Raw genomic sequence first — 16,612 nt, forward strand, 5'->3', positions numbered from 1 at the left:
CAAGATCCTTCTGCTCAACACTGCAATTTCTGGCCTGTGTTCTGGTAGCCTCTCCCTTCTGCTTTCTCCTCGTCTCACCCCAAAATATTGGCCAGTCCTAAATTTAAAACTAGCTTTTTAAAAAATGAAAAGGGTTCAGGAAAGTCTGCTGGATCCCCCCAACAAGTTTTAAGGCTTTGCAAACTTTTTCATTTCAAAATGCACACTTTTTTTTTCCAACTGGAAAACATGCGTAACATTTAATTTTGATGTTTGTTTCCCTTGTATTGTCCATTATACAAAATAAAAGATTAAAAACGTTTATTTCCTCAGATCTTCCACTTCAAGTAGCAGTGTCACCTTTTTGGTTTTTAGTGTCAGACACATTTTATCTAATGACTTTCATTAACTCAGAGAGGAGTATTTTTCTTTCAAGCTTTGCCAACAAGAGATCCCAAACCAATGAGTGAAATGTGCTGCAGACTGTTCTCACTAAGCTATATCAAAGGAAATATAGCACAAATATAATCTGTATTTCACAGTAGTTGTTCAGTATTAACAGCGCAAAGAAAAAAAGGCCTAGGATGATTAATCCTTCACACTCAATTCACACTTCTGGTTAAGAAACAAACTAGAATATAATGCAGAGATCTCATGGAGGAATTTAGAAGCAGCACTTTAGAAGTTCCCTGAAGCATATGCATTTTAAAAGTGTTTAGTACTCTACAGCTTGACCTCCAGACCTCTACAGCCTGAGACCAGACAGGTTTTTTAGTGAATCAAGCTCATACCTTGCACAGTATCCATCCACATCCACTAATTCATCCATATTATCTATACCTGTGTAACGGTGAGTTTTCACCTACGCCTCTTTAACCAAACCTGTTTCACCATACGTGTTGAAATTACTGCTCGACACCAAACTGTCCGCAGGCTCTAGTCAGAAAGCGCGGACAATTTCTGAAGGCAATGGGAGATGGTTGTAGTTCAGGCGCTTCTTACATGCACTTTTTTCACTGCATACATAATTATGTTCATCAGATTAAATGAAAATGCCCCATGGAAATCATGCTCCACAAGGGAATATCAAATGTTCATCTTTCTGTTCTCATCAGTGTTTTAGAGACAGTAGTAGCAAACACACTAGTGATTTCGAAGGCACTCCTCTCCACCTGCTCCAGCGCTGTTGTTCAAATTGCTTCTGCACCACGCATGTTACAGCAATGCGTCAGCTGTGCCAACTAGCATATAAAGCCCATCAAAAAAGAAAACCATCATTTTCTGTACAACACAACAAAGCAGGTTGTTAAATGAAATAGAGAAGTCATGGTAAAATGCAACCAAGCCACCTGGAATCTAGTAAAGTGTTCACAATCCAAGAACAGAAACATGGGATTTGAAAGGTTAAAAAAGGGGGGGGTGGGAGGGTGGTCCCACAAAAACTCCCTGATGCCACAAAGAGCCAACGCTTCAAAATACTTTCTGCCTGAGTTTAATAGCAACAAAGCAGCTTTCTTAATTCCTAGACATTTCACCTGCAGGCAGTTCTTTGAGAGCATTACCAAATACCAAACTGAAGTCAACAGCTCCAGCCTAGCATTTGTCATAAGCACGATTATAAATATCCTCAGTTCTCTTTCTTTAACCCTATCCATTCCATTCTCTCTCTGACTTACAAGACATTGTTATACGCGTGCTATAGCTGTGTGTGTATACGCATGTACGTACACACACATTTAATAAGGAGTTTAAATTCCATGTATTTGCCTACTCAGAGCAAAGACCAACATCAGCATTTTGCAGGTGGGGAATTAATATTAGGTGCGTGATGTCTACACACCACCACTAATTTGTTTACGGAGGAAGCCTACATTTAAAACAGGGGTGTGCAGAGGCCAGTGAACTACCAGATAAAATAACATGTCCGCTTCTACCCTTGGTCATATAACCCTTTATTCTTCACCTTAAAAACAAGCCAACAGGCACAAGAATTAATACGAAGGGAAATTTTCTCCTTACCTGTAAGCTTCGTCTAAGGACATATCCATTCTCTTCATGATATATGCAATAGCGATTGTGGCCGAGCGAGATATTCCAGCTAAACAGTGCACTAAAACACGGCCATTCGATGCTTTTGCTTTTTCTGCATAGCAAAGAAATTGGCAAGCGTCACACTCAGCAGCATTATATCAGGATGAAAAGTTTGCAAAGAAAGCAATGTTATTTAAAATTGTTCAAAACTTCCAAATTAACTGCTAATTGCAAATCTCATGGAAGCTCTAAACAAAAATCACTTATTTTCTCTAGCACTGTATAGCATTGAGTATAGAAAAAGCATGTGACTACACACAGGAAACATACTGCAGTTACAGCATACTGCATTTTAATGTGCACATAAACAACCCTATTTAGATGTCTGGGAAAGGTGATTGTTTCTAATTTTATATGCAAGTAAAAAGCAAGCATTCATGATGGAACAATTTGGCCAGTTCAAATTTGGCTAGCTCACTTCTCAAAGCTAAAGACAGGATCTGTATGTCCAATTTTCTAATTCACTCTCTGCAGGCATATACCAGGTTGCCAGAAAGCAGAGTTGCGCTCTTAAAAAGTGTCTTTGTTCCGTGAGTGCTGGAGCACACAGTGGCAGAAATCTCCCTACATCATTTTGCTTCTGTGCTTCTAAAGTGATGGTGATCATGTACGTAGATCCTTAGGGTATTTTCATACCACCCAGAAAGCATTCAGGTCTTCTCCAGCCAAAACAGCAAGGCAGACATACAAAAGGAATCCAGAAACTGTTCTAGAGAGACAATTTAAATTTTCTTCTCACCTATAAAATCGACTGATTTATCCAACCAAGGCAAAATTTTCTCACAAAAGCTGTCGTTCACAGGCACTCTCAGGAAATGGGATTCCGGAATAAAATCAGGCTTTGGACAAGTATTGCTGGCATTTAGTACGTAGCCAATATCATTCTGCTGCATCAGCTCCTGGGAAAGAGAGAAAGATTAAGCCTAGAGAAGTCAAATGGTACCTTTGGCACATTACAAAGAAACTATGAACCCAAAGCACATTCACATAGCTAAGACCCAAACTGGAATTCATGTTGGAATTGCTCTAGCTGTATTAGGGGCATTCTTTTTTGAAAAGAAAAAAAAAAAAAAAAAAAAAAAAGGACACTTCCTCAGCTTTTAATTCTTCAAACAACTTTTAATGAGACATCCAGTGTGTCGAAATAACATATGGACTGCAAAGCCCACAGAAACAAAGTTAACAAAGAACAGAAATAATGGTAAAATACCTTCTGCTACTATGAAGCATCACTTCCAAGAGAATGAATATTTTGCTACTTTGGTTTAAATTCTCACCGTGCAAGCTGACAACACAACCAAGCACTTCCCATATGTAGTTTGCTGACCCAAATACATGTTTTCTTTATCACGTATCTAAGACTGAGGTTGCCCCATCACAGATATTGGTGAGAAATATGAAATGAAACCAATGCCTCCTGCAGTCACCTCTTAAAGTGTCTGGAACTTCCTTCTTTCTAAGGCAACACGCAAAACTCACTCAAAACCTTGAGTGAAAGAGCTGAGTAAGAGCTGAAGACCTTGAATTAGACCATTTTCACACAGCACTAACTGCAATTTTATAGGAGTTCTACTTTGTAGGTTACAATTTAGTTGCTCACATCTCAGTTTTCAGTCTTTAGTCCTCTTGCATCTCAGAGATTACCACAGCAACAAGCAAAGAGATTCAAAGTATAAGAGTCAACTGGGCTTTTAAATAAGTCAATTTTCACAACTGCAAATAAAAAAAAAAAAAGACACCTCTTTTCTGCACCTTGCCATACTCTTTGTATTTAAGTTGTGCAAAGTAGTATCTGATGCAATAGGTACCTTAGTGCCAAAACATGTGAAACAAGTACTAGAAAACTAGGGATGGCTCTACCAAAACCATCCAGTCTCCTGCAAGTAAGCATCTTGACACAGAAAAGCAATTAAGCAGGTTGGAGTAATACTGATCAAACAACTTTTCTGGTTCAGATATGATTTGGCAGTAAGTGATGTGCAATACTATGCTTGGACTGTAGTTACACTGAATACAAACACTGGGGAGCTTTTGGCCAGATTTCTATGGAAACTAATGTCTGAAACTAAACTGAAACGCAAAAAAAAGCCAAAAAAAAAAATCTGATTTTAATCCTGTTGCTTTTATAGCAATTACATAAAAAAGAAAAGTTTTGTCAATCCATGGGAGTAGTGGCAAGAAAGAATTCTTACACTGCAGATGTCAACTGGAGGACTACCAGTATGAAAACACACTCATGAAGCCAAATGGTCGTTTCTTCCCCATATATATTTCTTCTGCAAGCGTAAAGATGTTTTGATGAAGACAAACAAGGATATGGCTATTTAGCTGACAAGCCAGAGCTCTATCTTGATCAAATCAGAAGAGTTTAAATTATGTGTGATAGTTAGCATACAGGTACACCACACATATGTTACAGTGTGTAGGTAGAAGGCATGAATACTCACACACATATATGGATGCAAAAATTAAATGTTCAGTGAGAACAAAGGACTGCAGGGAGGAAGGGAATCTACCTCAGTCACTAACAGAGGGAAGTGTATACAACTGCTACTGGCTGCATTTTTAACAGTGAATTTACATGAATCTCTGCTAGTGAGCTGTATTTTGTTGTCTGGAGCAAAACGGGCAGCTACTCCAAACTTTCATCCAAAGTCCCTCACATCAGGCACATTCAGAGGTGCCTGAAGGTATGGGCACCTTAAACTAATGAACATACTTTATATCATAAACATACCCATCCAAGGGGAGCAGGAGATGACCAGTTGCTCGCAAAGCAAATCATCAGCAGTATAATTTGCAGCAATGGTCAAAAAAAAAAAAAAAAAAAAAAAAGGGCTGGCTGTGTCAAAATAAGTTCTCAGGCTTACTGCTTCTTACCCTGCTGGTTTCCTAGGTCACGGTCCCAGTGAAGCTCAGCTTCTCATCAATGATAACAAATTCCAATATGTCACTGATTGCCTCCTCTCCCTTCCTTCACATCTCCGCAACTCAACCAGCAAGCTCCCTTCAGCCCCCTGCATGCCTTTCATAGCCAACTCCGTCACACCTTCCTTTACTATATTTAGCTCTCACACACTGACAGACCTAAAAGTTTAAAAGCAAGAGTGCTGTAAGGAAGTAGGGGAATATTGGGACTTATCCAGAGAGGGAAGGTATTGGGAATGGGGTTCTTGGCACAGGGGACTAGCTACTGCTAGACCTGCGGTATCTTACGTGTGCAAGGGCAGACCCCTGATCCCCAGCATCTCTGCCTTGCTGTCCTGAGCTACACAGCTTTCCCCTTCTGGGATCCCAAGCTTTTCAGCATCAACTTCCATAAAATAAGTGTCTGCTTTAGATCACTGCGTTGAAATACTGCCCCTAAACCAGCTCACGTTCTGTTGTCACTGCTTGAAGGTGAGAGAGGAACAACTGGAATAGCAGGTACAAAAGTACATGCAGGGTCATGAACATTACCATGTATAAAGGAGGGAGGTGATGAAAGTATCACTAACAAAAGGACTGCCATGATGCATGTTTGTTCAGAATATAGCTAAGGGGAGGCTGATGAATTTAGAAGAATAGAAAGCCTTATTATTTCTTTTAAAGCATAAGCGCTGGTGGGCCGCACAGTCCAACCATCACGATTCCACAGTTATGCAAGGTTTTTGATGTGGAATTGATTATTCAAATGGGAACGAGAAGGCTGCAGACGCCAAGCCTGAAATCTCCAAGCCAAAAAAACACCCAAAAATGTGTTAGTGCTTGTCTTTGAGACTAAGGCTAAAGAAAGAAGTTATGCTTCCTTCTGTTCTAAAGTATCAATCATTCCCTGTGCAACATGCTCCAATATAATAACCGTAACAGTGCTTTCATTGTAAGGCACCCAAGAGGAAGAAGTGAATTAGGATGGGAGGAAGATCCAGAAATCCTAATACTAACAACTTTGTGAAAAGAAGGTAAATGCTCTTTTGTCAGCTTATTTACATTTTATGACTTGTTTAATCTGAAAATTAATGGCACCCTAAAATGTTATTTTGTTCCAGGAAATAAAATCCAGGTCTGGAAAAAAAGAAAGAGAATAGTTATGTAAGTAGCAAAGCAGAAAGTTTTACAGTTTAAGTGCTGGTACAAAACATGAGATGCAAGTAGGAGGCTTGTTCAGGCCCATAACCACAAGACAGAATTTCTTCTGTTATACTAACTTTCAGAAAGAACACTGTCACTCCCGTCCTGTATAGGTTAGAATTTAGTTTGTCTTTCTTTCACAAAGATCTCCTGTCAAAATACATATCCTCTTAGTGATTCCACCAACATATCACATTGAGACCCAAAAAGTGAAATTAACTTTTCTGTTAGCAAAGAGTAAAATAAAGCTGTTGATTGTGAAAAAAGTCCACATTTTGTAAATACGTGCGTTCAGGTAAAGCAGCAGCACTGATTACCAAATTACTAAAGAACACATGGAAATGCCAGGTCAGAACTTTTATGAGATTTTTAGCATTTCAACCCTGCAAAAAAAAAATATTATGAACATTTTCAGAATTAAGCATTTAGAAAGAAATCTGTAAAGCAGAAATATAAAGAATGTCCTGAGACTTTTCTGGAGTAATCATTAATTTTGCTAAAGGACACAAACCAAGCATTTGTGTTCAGATATCTTTCATAAATACAGCGTTATCAGCAGAGGTATTAATGGCAAATAGCGCTAGTATTCTAAAAAGGTCATGAATACAGATTGTCCTGCAACAAGACAAGCATTTCCTTACCCATGCACACAGAGATAAGTTTATAAAGATCCTGAAGAGATAAGCTCATCTTGATAAAACATGCTGAAAATTCACATCTCTAAATTATCAGGTTGAACAGTAGTGCAGATCAAAAATTCTTTTTGCAGGTATTTTTGAGACATTTACATTTTAGAGAAATCAGTATGTCTGGTCAACGGAAAGAATCGAGAACTCACAGATAGCATTTGAAGGCAAAAACAAGGGCAATGTATGCAATTACACCTAAACAGTTTTTGGAATCTTACTAGAATTTTTCAGAAAATTATTTTAAGAAAAATCTGAACTTGAATTAAAAAAACCCTATTCTAATCTTAAAAGAAGGCTGCCTTCTTGTCCCCAGTAGCCAACAAACCAGCAAGGCCATTAAACCAGAGCATGCAAACGTAACCACTTACAGCTCCTAGACTGTCAGAGACAGAACTTTGCTACTTATCCCTGGCTTTTGTTTCTCACCCTCCCCTTTTGAACGTTCTTCGCTTCCCAGCTTTCTCACCATGTATTGGTATTTCTGGGCACTCATTGTAGTAAAAGACATCCTCCTTGCTCTCTCCCAATACCCCTGCATAGGATCCAGGCTTCCCCAGAAGCAAAGTGAGCAGCAGAGATCTGCCGATCGCGTTTCTAGCATGCTGATCTCTAGCTACCGCTAACTTTGAGTTGAATCAAGAAACTGATTAAACACAGGAAACTAGGAGTTGCCAATAGTTGGGAAAACTAAGAGGCAGAAATCTTAATTTGTTCCCACAGCTTCTTCAGGTTAGTAAAGGGACCAATATTGAATATGGAAACCATTTCAGATTTTCCACAGGCAGCCACCAAAACCGAAGAGGTAAGATAAGCTACCAAGACACTAAGGTCTACTTCAGTGCAGCGAACAAGTGACATGCTCAGAATAAAGCATTGCCTACTATTTCTTCAAAGTTAAGAGGAAAAACGTGTAAGCAACAAGCAGATCTGAAATCGTAAGATGTGTATTTGTCCTAAAATGGGTAAGAAACCTGAGAGGTACCTTAGTCATCTATGGAAGAACTTCCAAAAGATTGACTGTCAAGGATAACACCAGGTGATAAGAACTTACTGAGCTTTCTGTGGATTGTATGCTGTCGTTTTTGTGGTTTTCCATAAAAAATGGGAAACAGCAATCCTTGATCATAACTCCCCAGAATACATGAGGAAGTACAAATCTGACAAACTCCTGGGGGTCCTACATTAATTCTAAAGTATCTGCAGCTGCAGCGCTTCCTGATGTCTGATGGACACATGCCAAAATAATATCAAGACTGTAGATTAATTGGCAAGAGAGCCACCACCAGGTCTAAACTCTTCCTGTTGTGGTGGGTTGACCTTGGCTGGACGCCAGGTGCCCACCAAGCCGTTCTATTACGACCCCTCCTCAGCTGGACGGGGGAGAAAAATACGACAAAAGGCTCACGCGTTGAGATGAGGACAGGGAGATCACTCACCAATTACTATCACGGACAAAACAGACTCGACTCAGGAAATTAATTTAATTTATTACCAATCAGATCAGAGCAGGGTAATGAGAAACAAAACCAAGTCTTAAAACACCTTTCCCCCACCCCTCCCTTCTTCCCGGGCTCAACTTCACTCCAATTTTCTCTACCTCCCCCCTCCAGCAGCACACGGAGACGGGGAATGGGGATCGTGGTCAGTTCATCACACGTTGTCTCTGCCGCTCCTTCCTCCTCAGGGGGAGGACTCCTCATGCTCTTGCCCTGCTCCAGGTGGGGTCCCTCCCACAGGAGACCGTCCTCCATCAACTTCTCCAACATGGGTCCTTCCCATGGGCTGCAGTTCTTCACAACCTGCTCCAGCGTGGGTCCCTTCCATGGGGTGCAGTCCTTCAGGAACAGGCTGCTCCAGCATGGGTCCCCCACAGGGTCACAAGTCCTGCCAGCAAACCTGCTCCTGTGTGGGCTCCTCTCTCCACAGGGCCACAGGTCCTGCCAGGAGCCTGCTCCAGCACGGGCTTCCCACGGGGTCACAGCCTCCTTTGGACATATCCACATGCCCCGGCATGGGGTCCTCCATGGGCAGCAGGTGTGTATGGGCTCCACCGTTAACCTCCATGGGCTGCAGGGGGTCAGCCTGCCTCACCATGGTCTTCACCACAGGCTACAGGGGAATCTCTGCTCTGGTGCCTGGAGCACCTCCTTTCCCTCCTTCTTCACTGACCTTGGTGTCTGCAGAGTTGTTTCTCTCACATATTCTCACTCCTCTTCTCTCCACTGCTGTTGTTGCGCAGTTTTTTTTTCTCTTCTTAAATATGTTATCACAGAGGTGCTACCATCGTTGCTGATGGGCTCAGCTTTGGCCAGTGGTGGGTCCATCTGGGAGCCAGATGGCATTGGCTCTATCAGACATAGGGGAAGCTTCTAGCAGCTTCTCACAGAAGCCACCTCTGAAGTGCCCCCGCTACCAAAACCTCGTGTGGTGGTTTTGGCTGGGATAGAGTTAATTTTCTTCATAGTAGCTAGTATGGGGCTATGTTTTGGATTTGTGCTTTCATTATTGCTGAGCAATTTGATGCTTTCATTATTGCTGAGCAGTGCTCACACACAGTCAAGGCCTCTTCTGCTTCTCACACCACCCCACCAGCAAGTAGAATGGGGGTGCACAAGAAGCTGGGAGGGGACACGGCTGGGACAGCTGACCCCAACTGACCAAAGGGATATTCCACACCATATGATGCCATGCTCAGCATATAAAGCTGGGGGAAGACATTTCAGAGTTACTGTGTTTGTCTTCCCAAGTAACCGTTACGTGCGATGGAGCCCTGCTTTCCTGGAGATGGCTGAACACCTGCCTGCCCATGGGAAGCAGTGAACAAATTCCTTGTTTTGCTTGCTTGCATGCGTGGCTTTTGCGTTACCTATTAAACTGTATTTACCTCAACCCATGAGTTTTCTCACTTTTACACTTTTGATTCTCTCTCCCATCCCACCCGGGGGGGGGTGAGCAAGTGGCTGTGTGGGGCTTAGTTGCTGGCTGGGGTTAAACCACAGCATCTTGCCATGCAAACCCAATACACCTGTAGACGGCTGTGCCACACTCAGGGCTCACCAGTAGTAGTTGCGGTTTTAGCCTCCTCCGGCCCTATAATGAAATTCCTGACCACTGCTACCACTTGGATTCCCTTCCTGGTGAGGCACACACACTGCCTGTGCCCTACATCTATTCATAGGCACCAATTTACTGCCAAGGAAAGGGAACAGCCTCTTTCATCCCTCTGGGATTATTCACTACTTAAGAGCCACAGCACCAGAGTTCCAGTCACATCCCAAACAAAGCAGCACATCCCTGGCCCTGGAGGAGAACAAGTTGCCCCTTCACTCCCACTGTGACCTAGGATAGCACTTGCCATTCACACATTGAAACAAACAGCATAAAACCATTTAAAGCAAGGAATTTTTTTTTTTAATTACTTAGTTCCTGCTGTCTTTTGTCTGGGGACCACAAATTACTTTTGGGGTCGGAAAAGTAATAAGCTGCTTTGATATCCACCATAAGTGAATCAATTTTGAACTGCTGACTTGCTACCTGGCAGTAAAGACACAGAAGATTTTAAAGGACAAAGTAAATACAATGACTGCTGACTATTCTCCATACAAAAGATTTTTCTGTGTGCTCTACTACCTTCTACATGATTGCTTGCATGCCAAAGATCCCCTTAAAACAATTGTGAAAAATCCAAAAATAGCCTATTAATGGCCAGACTGGGATGGAGTGAAAGTAGAAGTAAACCAGTGAAAATTATTATAATGGTCAAAGTATGTGAATTTGATCCAATTATAGGACATTATTAGGATAGTTCCTGTCTTACACTTTATACAAGGATAAAAAACATACGCATAAGCCTTGCACATAATTAAGGCAATATGTTAGGGTGAAGCAATCCTCCCCTCTCCCCCATCCATGTATTTAATGCCAGCTTATGAAGGCTGTTGGAGATTCAACTAATAAACAGGACTGGCAGATAATATGGGAGGCGAGAGGGCATAGGCAGCAGAAGTAATAAAAATTCCCTTGTGAAGGGAGCCAGGATGTAGATTGCAAGCAATATGAGTTGGTCTCGTCATGGAGGCAAACATCTATGGATATACATAGGAATATAGACCTGTAGCAATTCGAGACAAACTCTTTTAGACATCTGATAGTCCAGCACCCTGCAAGTGCTAGATTTGATGACTTTCCTGACTATTTTAAGTATACCAAAATGTCCTGGGCTATTCTTTAGGAAGAGAAATTATTAAATGCACATGTATTTAGAAACAGTAAAAGTTTCTTAGTGCAGTGCTACCATAAAAAGTCATTTTAAATGACCCCACTGATTGTCTAGGTCTGACATTTTATTAGGTGTACAAAGATTTGTTTGCAGTAGTCCCTCATTATACAATTCATGGTATTTAAGTGTTATTTTTTCCAGCACTTGAAGGAAATACTAAAAAACAGACAATCTTCCTTTGTCCTACTGTAACCATTAATATATTAACATCCAAAACTTGTCAAAACAAACCAGTCAGAGCTATACAAAGGAAACTACCTCACCTGCTACAATGGTAGATTTGATAGTTTGCTGTGGGTTGATAGGTTACTGAGGAAGGTATTATATCACCTTCTCCGAGATGAAGGAGAGAGGAAACCCAGTTTCATATTACATGACACGTGGATTAATTATATGGTCTGTATATCATTAGTTCTCACATAGCTTTCCACGGCTTATGCACAGACAGCTATTATCTATATCTACTTTAGATGTTTTATAGCTGTAATGATGCATTATGATAGAAGCACGGACAAAGACACATGGAGATTGATGAGACACACTCATCCATGTAAACAACATGACACCAAGAACGCTCACCTTGTTGAGGACATCCCGCTGACACCCAAGATAGAGATGAGGCAGGATTCTGGTTGGGCCAATGTTGGAGACAGGAAGGCAGGGTTGAGAAATGCAAGTAGGGACAAGCGTGGATTTTCCTTCACAGAGACCGGGGAAAGAGCTGGAGAACTCAGCAAACCCACCTGCGAGAGGAACATTATGTATTTAATTTACATGCAGTGTTGTAGGTATCGGTGCCCATACCAATTGTCAGAAAGCAGCATTTGTTGCATGAGATGGGGAGGTGTTAAGGGACAGTAGGAAAGCCTTAACAGAGGAACTGTACATATGCCTCTTCCAGAGGTACCATGACTGTGCAGAACCATCCATCAGCAGGCAAGGCCTGGCTGCGTATTCCCACTCTGCCTGGAACGTTTATTTCTCTCTCTCTCCGTTCCTCAGAAGTTTTGACGCTTCTTCCCATTCCTCATGGTATGTGGAAATGAGATTTAAAAAAACAGCCACAACACCCACCACACCAACAGCGCACACACCTTTTCCTCTCTGCCCCAGCAAGCTGTTTTCTAAACACCTCCTTCTCCTGTATTACGTCTGTAATTAGACTTCATTAAGAAAAAGTCACGTTTACTCAATTTGGTAAAAGCATCGATATGTGGTTATTAATGTTTGCTTTTAAAATCCTACATTCTTATTTTCTATGCTGCTCCATAATTAATATATTTCATCCAACACACTGGAAGAGGTTTCATCTTTCAAACCCACACCAAGCCAAGGCTTCTCCATCTCAAGTGGGGTAGGCAAGGCAGAGGGGGGACTACAGGGGAAGACTTCGCCCAGCCACGAACTACCCTAGCAAATCACCACAAGTCTCTGTGCCCTGTACTGCTAGCTGGTTCTTCATCTGCACCAGTTATTAGGCCCTATCCATATTATGGTGCCAAAACATTTTCATTACCGTTCCCCACCACTGCATTAAACCACTCAGGAAAACTAGAGTGGAATGACTGATAACACATTTAAATCCACCTAAAATCCCAGTGGTCATCAAAAATGCTCCTAGGCTGTTTCACCAGCAGCATAGCACAGCTGCTATGGAACATGAAGGGAATAAAAAGCAAGGCTGAGACTGCTCTAGACACAAATAGATACAACGCAGCTCAAACTCCATTTCTTTTTCTTGCTTGGCTAGTTCCCAGCTTCCCTCCCATCACAAGGGCTGCGTTATAAATCTGTGCTACCAACTGTAGTCCAACGGGCCTTACCCACAGTTAGAAAACAAAACCAAAGAAACCTCCAGCAACAAACTTATACTTCCACTAAACACATCCTCACAAAAGCTAACTAGCTTTTTCCAAGCCTAGCTAAACCCAAAGCTCAGCTCATTCTCATACTTCATCTTCACAAACTAGCCTGAAGAAGAACCAGAGGCAGCTGCTTAAATCAGTATGTTATATACTTTTCTTGACTGTTTTCACCATTTAACAGCCAACCAGTAAGGGTGAAAGCTGCAAACCACAGTGAAAGTCCCCAGCTATTTCCTCACATTAAAGCAAAGAGACAAGTGGAATTTTAAGTGAAGGAAGAGTAATTATAACCTGTTCAGAACAAGGCACCTTTTTATCATGAAGGAAGTGAAGTATTAACATGCTAAATCTACCAAATACTATGTTCACTATTATTACAGTTTGAAGACGTGAATTAAAATTATTCAGGAATAAGATAACGTACTGTTTTGTCAAAGCTTGCATTACCATTGCCCGAGTTATGCCTATTCTTTGGATTTGAAAATCTGTATCTTTAGTAAATGTAGGAAAAACCCAAGGTAATAGCCACGTGTGTAACAGCCCATTTTATCTGCTAAACAAAAAAGCCAGCAAGCAGATTTCAGAACAAAAGTTTTATGAACAGCAATTCCTGTTCAGTCTCCTGACTTACAAAAAAAAAAAAAAAAAACCAACCAAAACCAAACCAATCACTTGTCTATTTTGTTAGCTAAGTGATTTTAGACAACCATGACAATGCTCATCATGAGAATATGAGGGTGAGGTTGCGATGGCCAGGGGGGATGCTAAGCTAAGGCCATCTGCTCATCACAGAGCCATACCCCTAAACTGAAGGACCGAGGCTAGCGACACAGTAGAGGTTCAGCTCTGACATTTTCTATTCCTATTAGCTGGGTTTCCTCCTCCTTACTTTACAACCTCCCTGCTCAGGAGCACAGATGCTGCTTGTTCAATGTATGAACTGAATGACAGAAGGAGTTTGCAAAATACTTCTCTCACACACTTGCTAAATTTTCTTCTGTATGGCATAATGTTTTCCCCTCTGTTATAGGAAGCAATCTGTGAATTTATAGACATTATATGCCTCTCAGATTAAATTTAATGTAAGATATGGCACTCAGAAGTTCCTTGAGAGGTTGGGGAAAATAAAATGTAGGTCTTTGGTTTCATTTGCTCATTCTTTATTTCTTGGGAAGCTTGCTGGCTGCTTTCTGGAGCCTCTCTCTGACCCAGCTGGAAATAGAGAAGTGACTCTTCTTCCTTACAAAGAAGCAGCACAAGCAAAGAAAAGATTTTACATCTGTGCTTTCTTTGTAAAAGACTACATGGGTAAAGTTCAACAACAACAAAAAAACGATTTTCCCAATGATCTACGGATTGCTCTCGCTTCTGTACGAACACTCCAACAAGAAATTAAGCAAGAAGCTAATATGCAAAAAACTTGAGATTTTGGGATATGGAACCCACTCTCTGTCATTATAAGCGTAAGGAGCAATTTTTTAATTTTACTTTTATTCTAGGGCTCTGTCAAGGCAAACTTGAAGTGACTCAAGATTAGATGCTTCAACACTTCCTCTGGGAAATTAATCCCTTCAAAGTCATGTTTCTTCTTTCTACTCACGCTTTCCTAGTAACATGTTGCTTCAGTATCTTTACATGAATTACAACCACAAAACTCAAATCAGATACCTCTGACATTATATTACCTATCTTTACACATGCTCCCAAGTGAGCTCTTCTTTCCTTTGAATATATTTGAACCTAGTATTAGTATCAGTAGTGAACTGACTTCAAATAGCATGCAATCAGTGACGTGTGTCAAATATTAATGTATCTTCCCTGCCATCTTCTATAACCATTGCAAAAAGTTGGTAGCTTTTCAACAAATCTGTCTTTGATTTATGGCACTCACACCAGGAAAAACACATTCTAAATCAGTGTATGTTGAAAAATTGCTTTATAAAGCACAAACAAAACCCATACCAACAAAACACACTCTTGTATGCATCCTGCTAAACTACAGATTTCTTCTAGTGCAAGAAACATACTATTAGAGGTCTGGAACAACAGTATCCACATGTACAATCACTGAGTTGTCGTGTCATTATGAGACTAACTTCTGTTCTAAGGAAATGCACCCATCGCTATTTGCTTGCATTGACTTACAAAATACATCTTTTTTAAAAATATATAGATAGATATATTAAAAAAGAATAACACCACCTAAAGATGTGTAGAATAAAAAGGTATGTATTTCACATGCATCAGTTTTCTAACACAGATTATGGCCCCCATGAGTCCCCAAAGCTGAAGTCTATGTACAGTCTACATGAGGAGCCTCTTATGAGAAAAGTGCTTTAAGCACTCAGAAATACCTGTACACTTCTGCTGTAAATGAAGCAGACTGTCCTCAAAAAATAAACTTTAAACATTTAGAGAACAAATTTAGTGTACAGGTGGGAACACAGAATAGAAAACTGAGCCTTAAGAGAAAGATGGGACTGGTTTAGTTTCAGATTCCGTACTTTGAGGATGACCTTTGCATCAAGGGAAATTTCATCTTTAAATCTCCTTACCTACCTCAATTGGAATAAGGCTACTGGCAGCCCTGTGCAGTTTGTTTTAATAAGAGAAAATACACTTTTCTTCTGAAGCTAGTTTCTAAATAACACTCTTTCTCCCACCACTACTCCAGCCTCTGCAAATAATAAATCAATCACAAGAGCATGTGGAAACTCTGGGGAAAAAAAAACCCTACAGGTCATTAACAGGTAACTGGGGCCTGGAAATAGATGACTGAGAAAGAACTCCAAAATATTCTCTCCCAAATAGCTTATGAACCATACAGGTTTTCTGTATTCTTGTTGGTGAAGCTGTGCTGAAACAGCTCTCTTGACATTCAACAGGATGAAACCACTTCTTGTCTATTTGAATGTTGTGGACAGAGGAAAGAGGAAACAGAGTAACTTTTATGTATCATACATATATCTATAAAATTTTGCTTGTGTTTAAAAAGATCCTCCCCTCCCAGGAGGCTTTTGAAGTTTTTCACTCTACTTTTTCTGATATCGATGAATTAAATGGAAGACTCTTGCATCACCACTCATGCAATACTTGAATTACATCTGAAAACCTTGATGGTCAAGCAGGATAATGCATCTCCTTCTTCAGTTTTAAATAGGCAGTTGCTTCTGTCATGACTGCATGTATGCAAGTCATTGTATCCTTTGGCTGGTAGCAAGTAGCTAACAGTACTCTTAACTTTGTCTTATGTAATAGGCCCTACCTAAGTTTGAAGGAAAAAAATCTTTATGATGACTTCTATCATAATGGGAGCAAATTAAAGCAATATGAGACAGAAGTGATTTCAGACTTTATAATCCAATATATTTTCCAGCATGAAAGGAAAAGATATCAAAGTAGCAGTGGTAAATTGTGGTGTTCAGCTGGTTGTCCCTTATGTTTCTGAAACAAAAAATCAATTAATTAAATTCTGCTCTAATTTTAGATGATCCATCAGAAGACTGCAAAGTTCTGTAACTGCCCCAAGGTAACTCAGCTCTTGCTTAGGTAGCTTGTTAAAATGAACAGGCCACTGAAATGATTTCAGCTTTAACAGA

General features: G+C 40.6%; 1 protein-coding gene across 5 annotated transcripts in view; it reads right to left on the reverse strand.

Annotated features, from left to right (window-relative positions):
• The window catches only part of DUSP16 (dual specificity phosphatase 16), a 41,024-nt gene that overhangs the window by 5,073 nt on the left and 19,339 nt on the right, over positions 1-16,612 (reverse strand). For 4 of the 5 annotated variants that reach the window (XM_075507947.1, XM_075507938.1, XM_075507918.1 and 1 more), the window contains exons 4-6: positions 11,728-11,891; positions 2,810-2,969; positions 1,999-2,122 (exon numbers count right to left, since the gene is read on the reverse strand). In XM_075507947.1, coding sequence (XP_075364062.1) covers positions 1,999-2,122; positions 2,810-2,969; positions 11,728-11,891 — 448 coding nt within the window. Of the gene's footprint in view, positions 1-1,998; positions 2,123-2,809; positions 2,970-11,727; positions 11,892-12,034; positions 12,110-16,612 lie in introns of those variants that run through there. The other variant, XM_075507957.1, reaches the window with a different exon arrangement.

Source organism: Mycteria americana, chromosome 1, assembly GCF_035582795.1.
Source record: "Mycteria americana isolate JAX WOST 10 ecotype Jacksonville Zoo and Gardens chromosome 1, USCA_MyAme_1.0, whole genome shotgun sequence".
In the NCBI taxonomy this organism is placed as follows: domain Eukaryota; kingdom Metazoa; phylum Chordata; class Aves; order Ciconiiformes; family Ciconiidae; genus Mycteria; species Mycteria americana.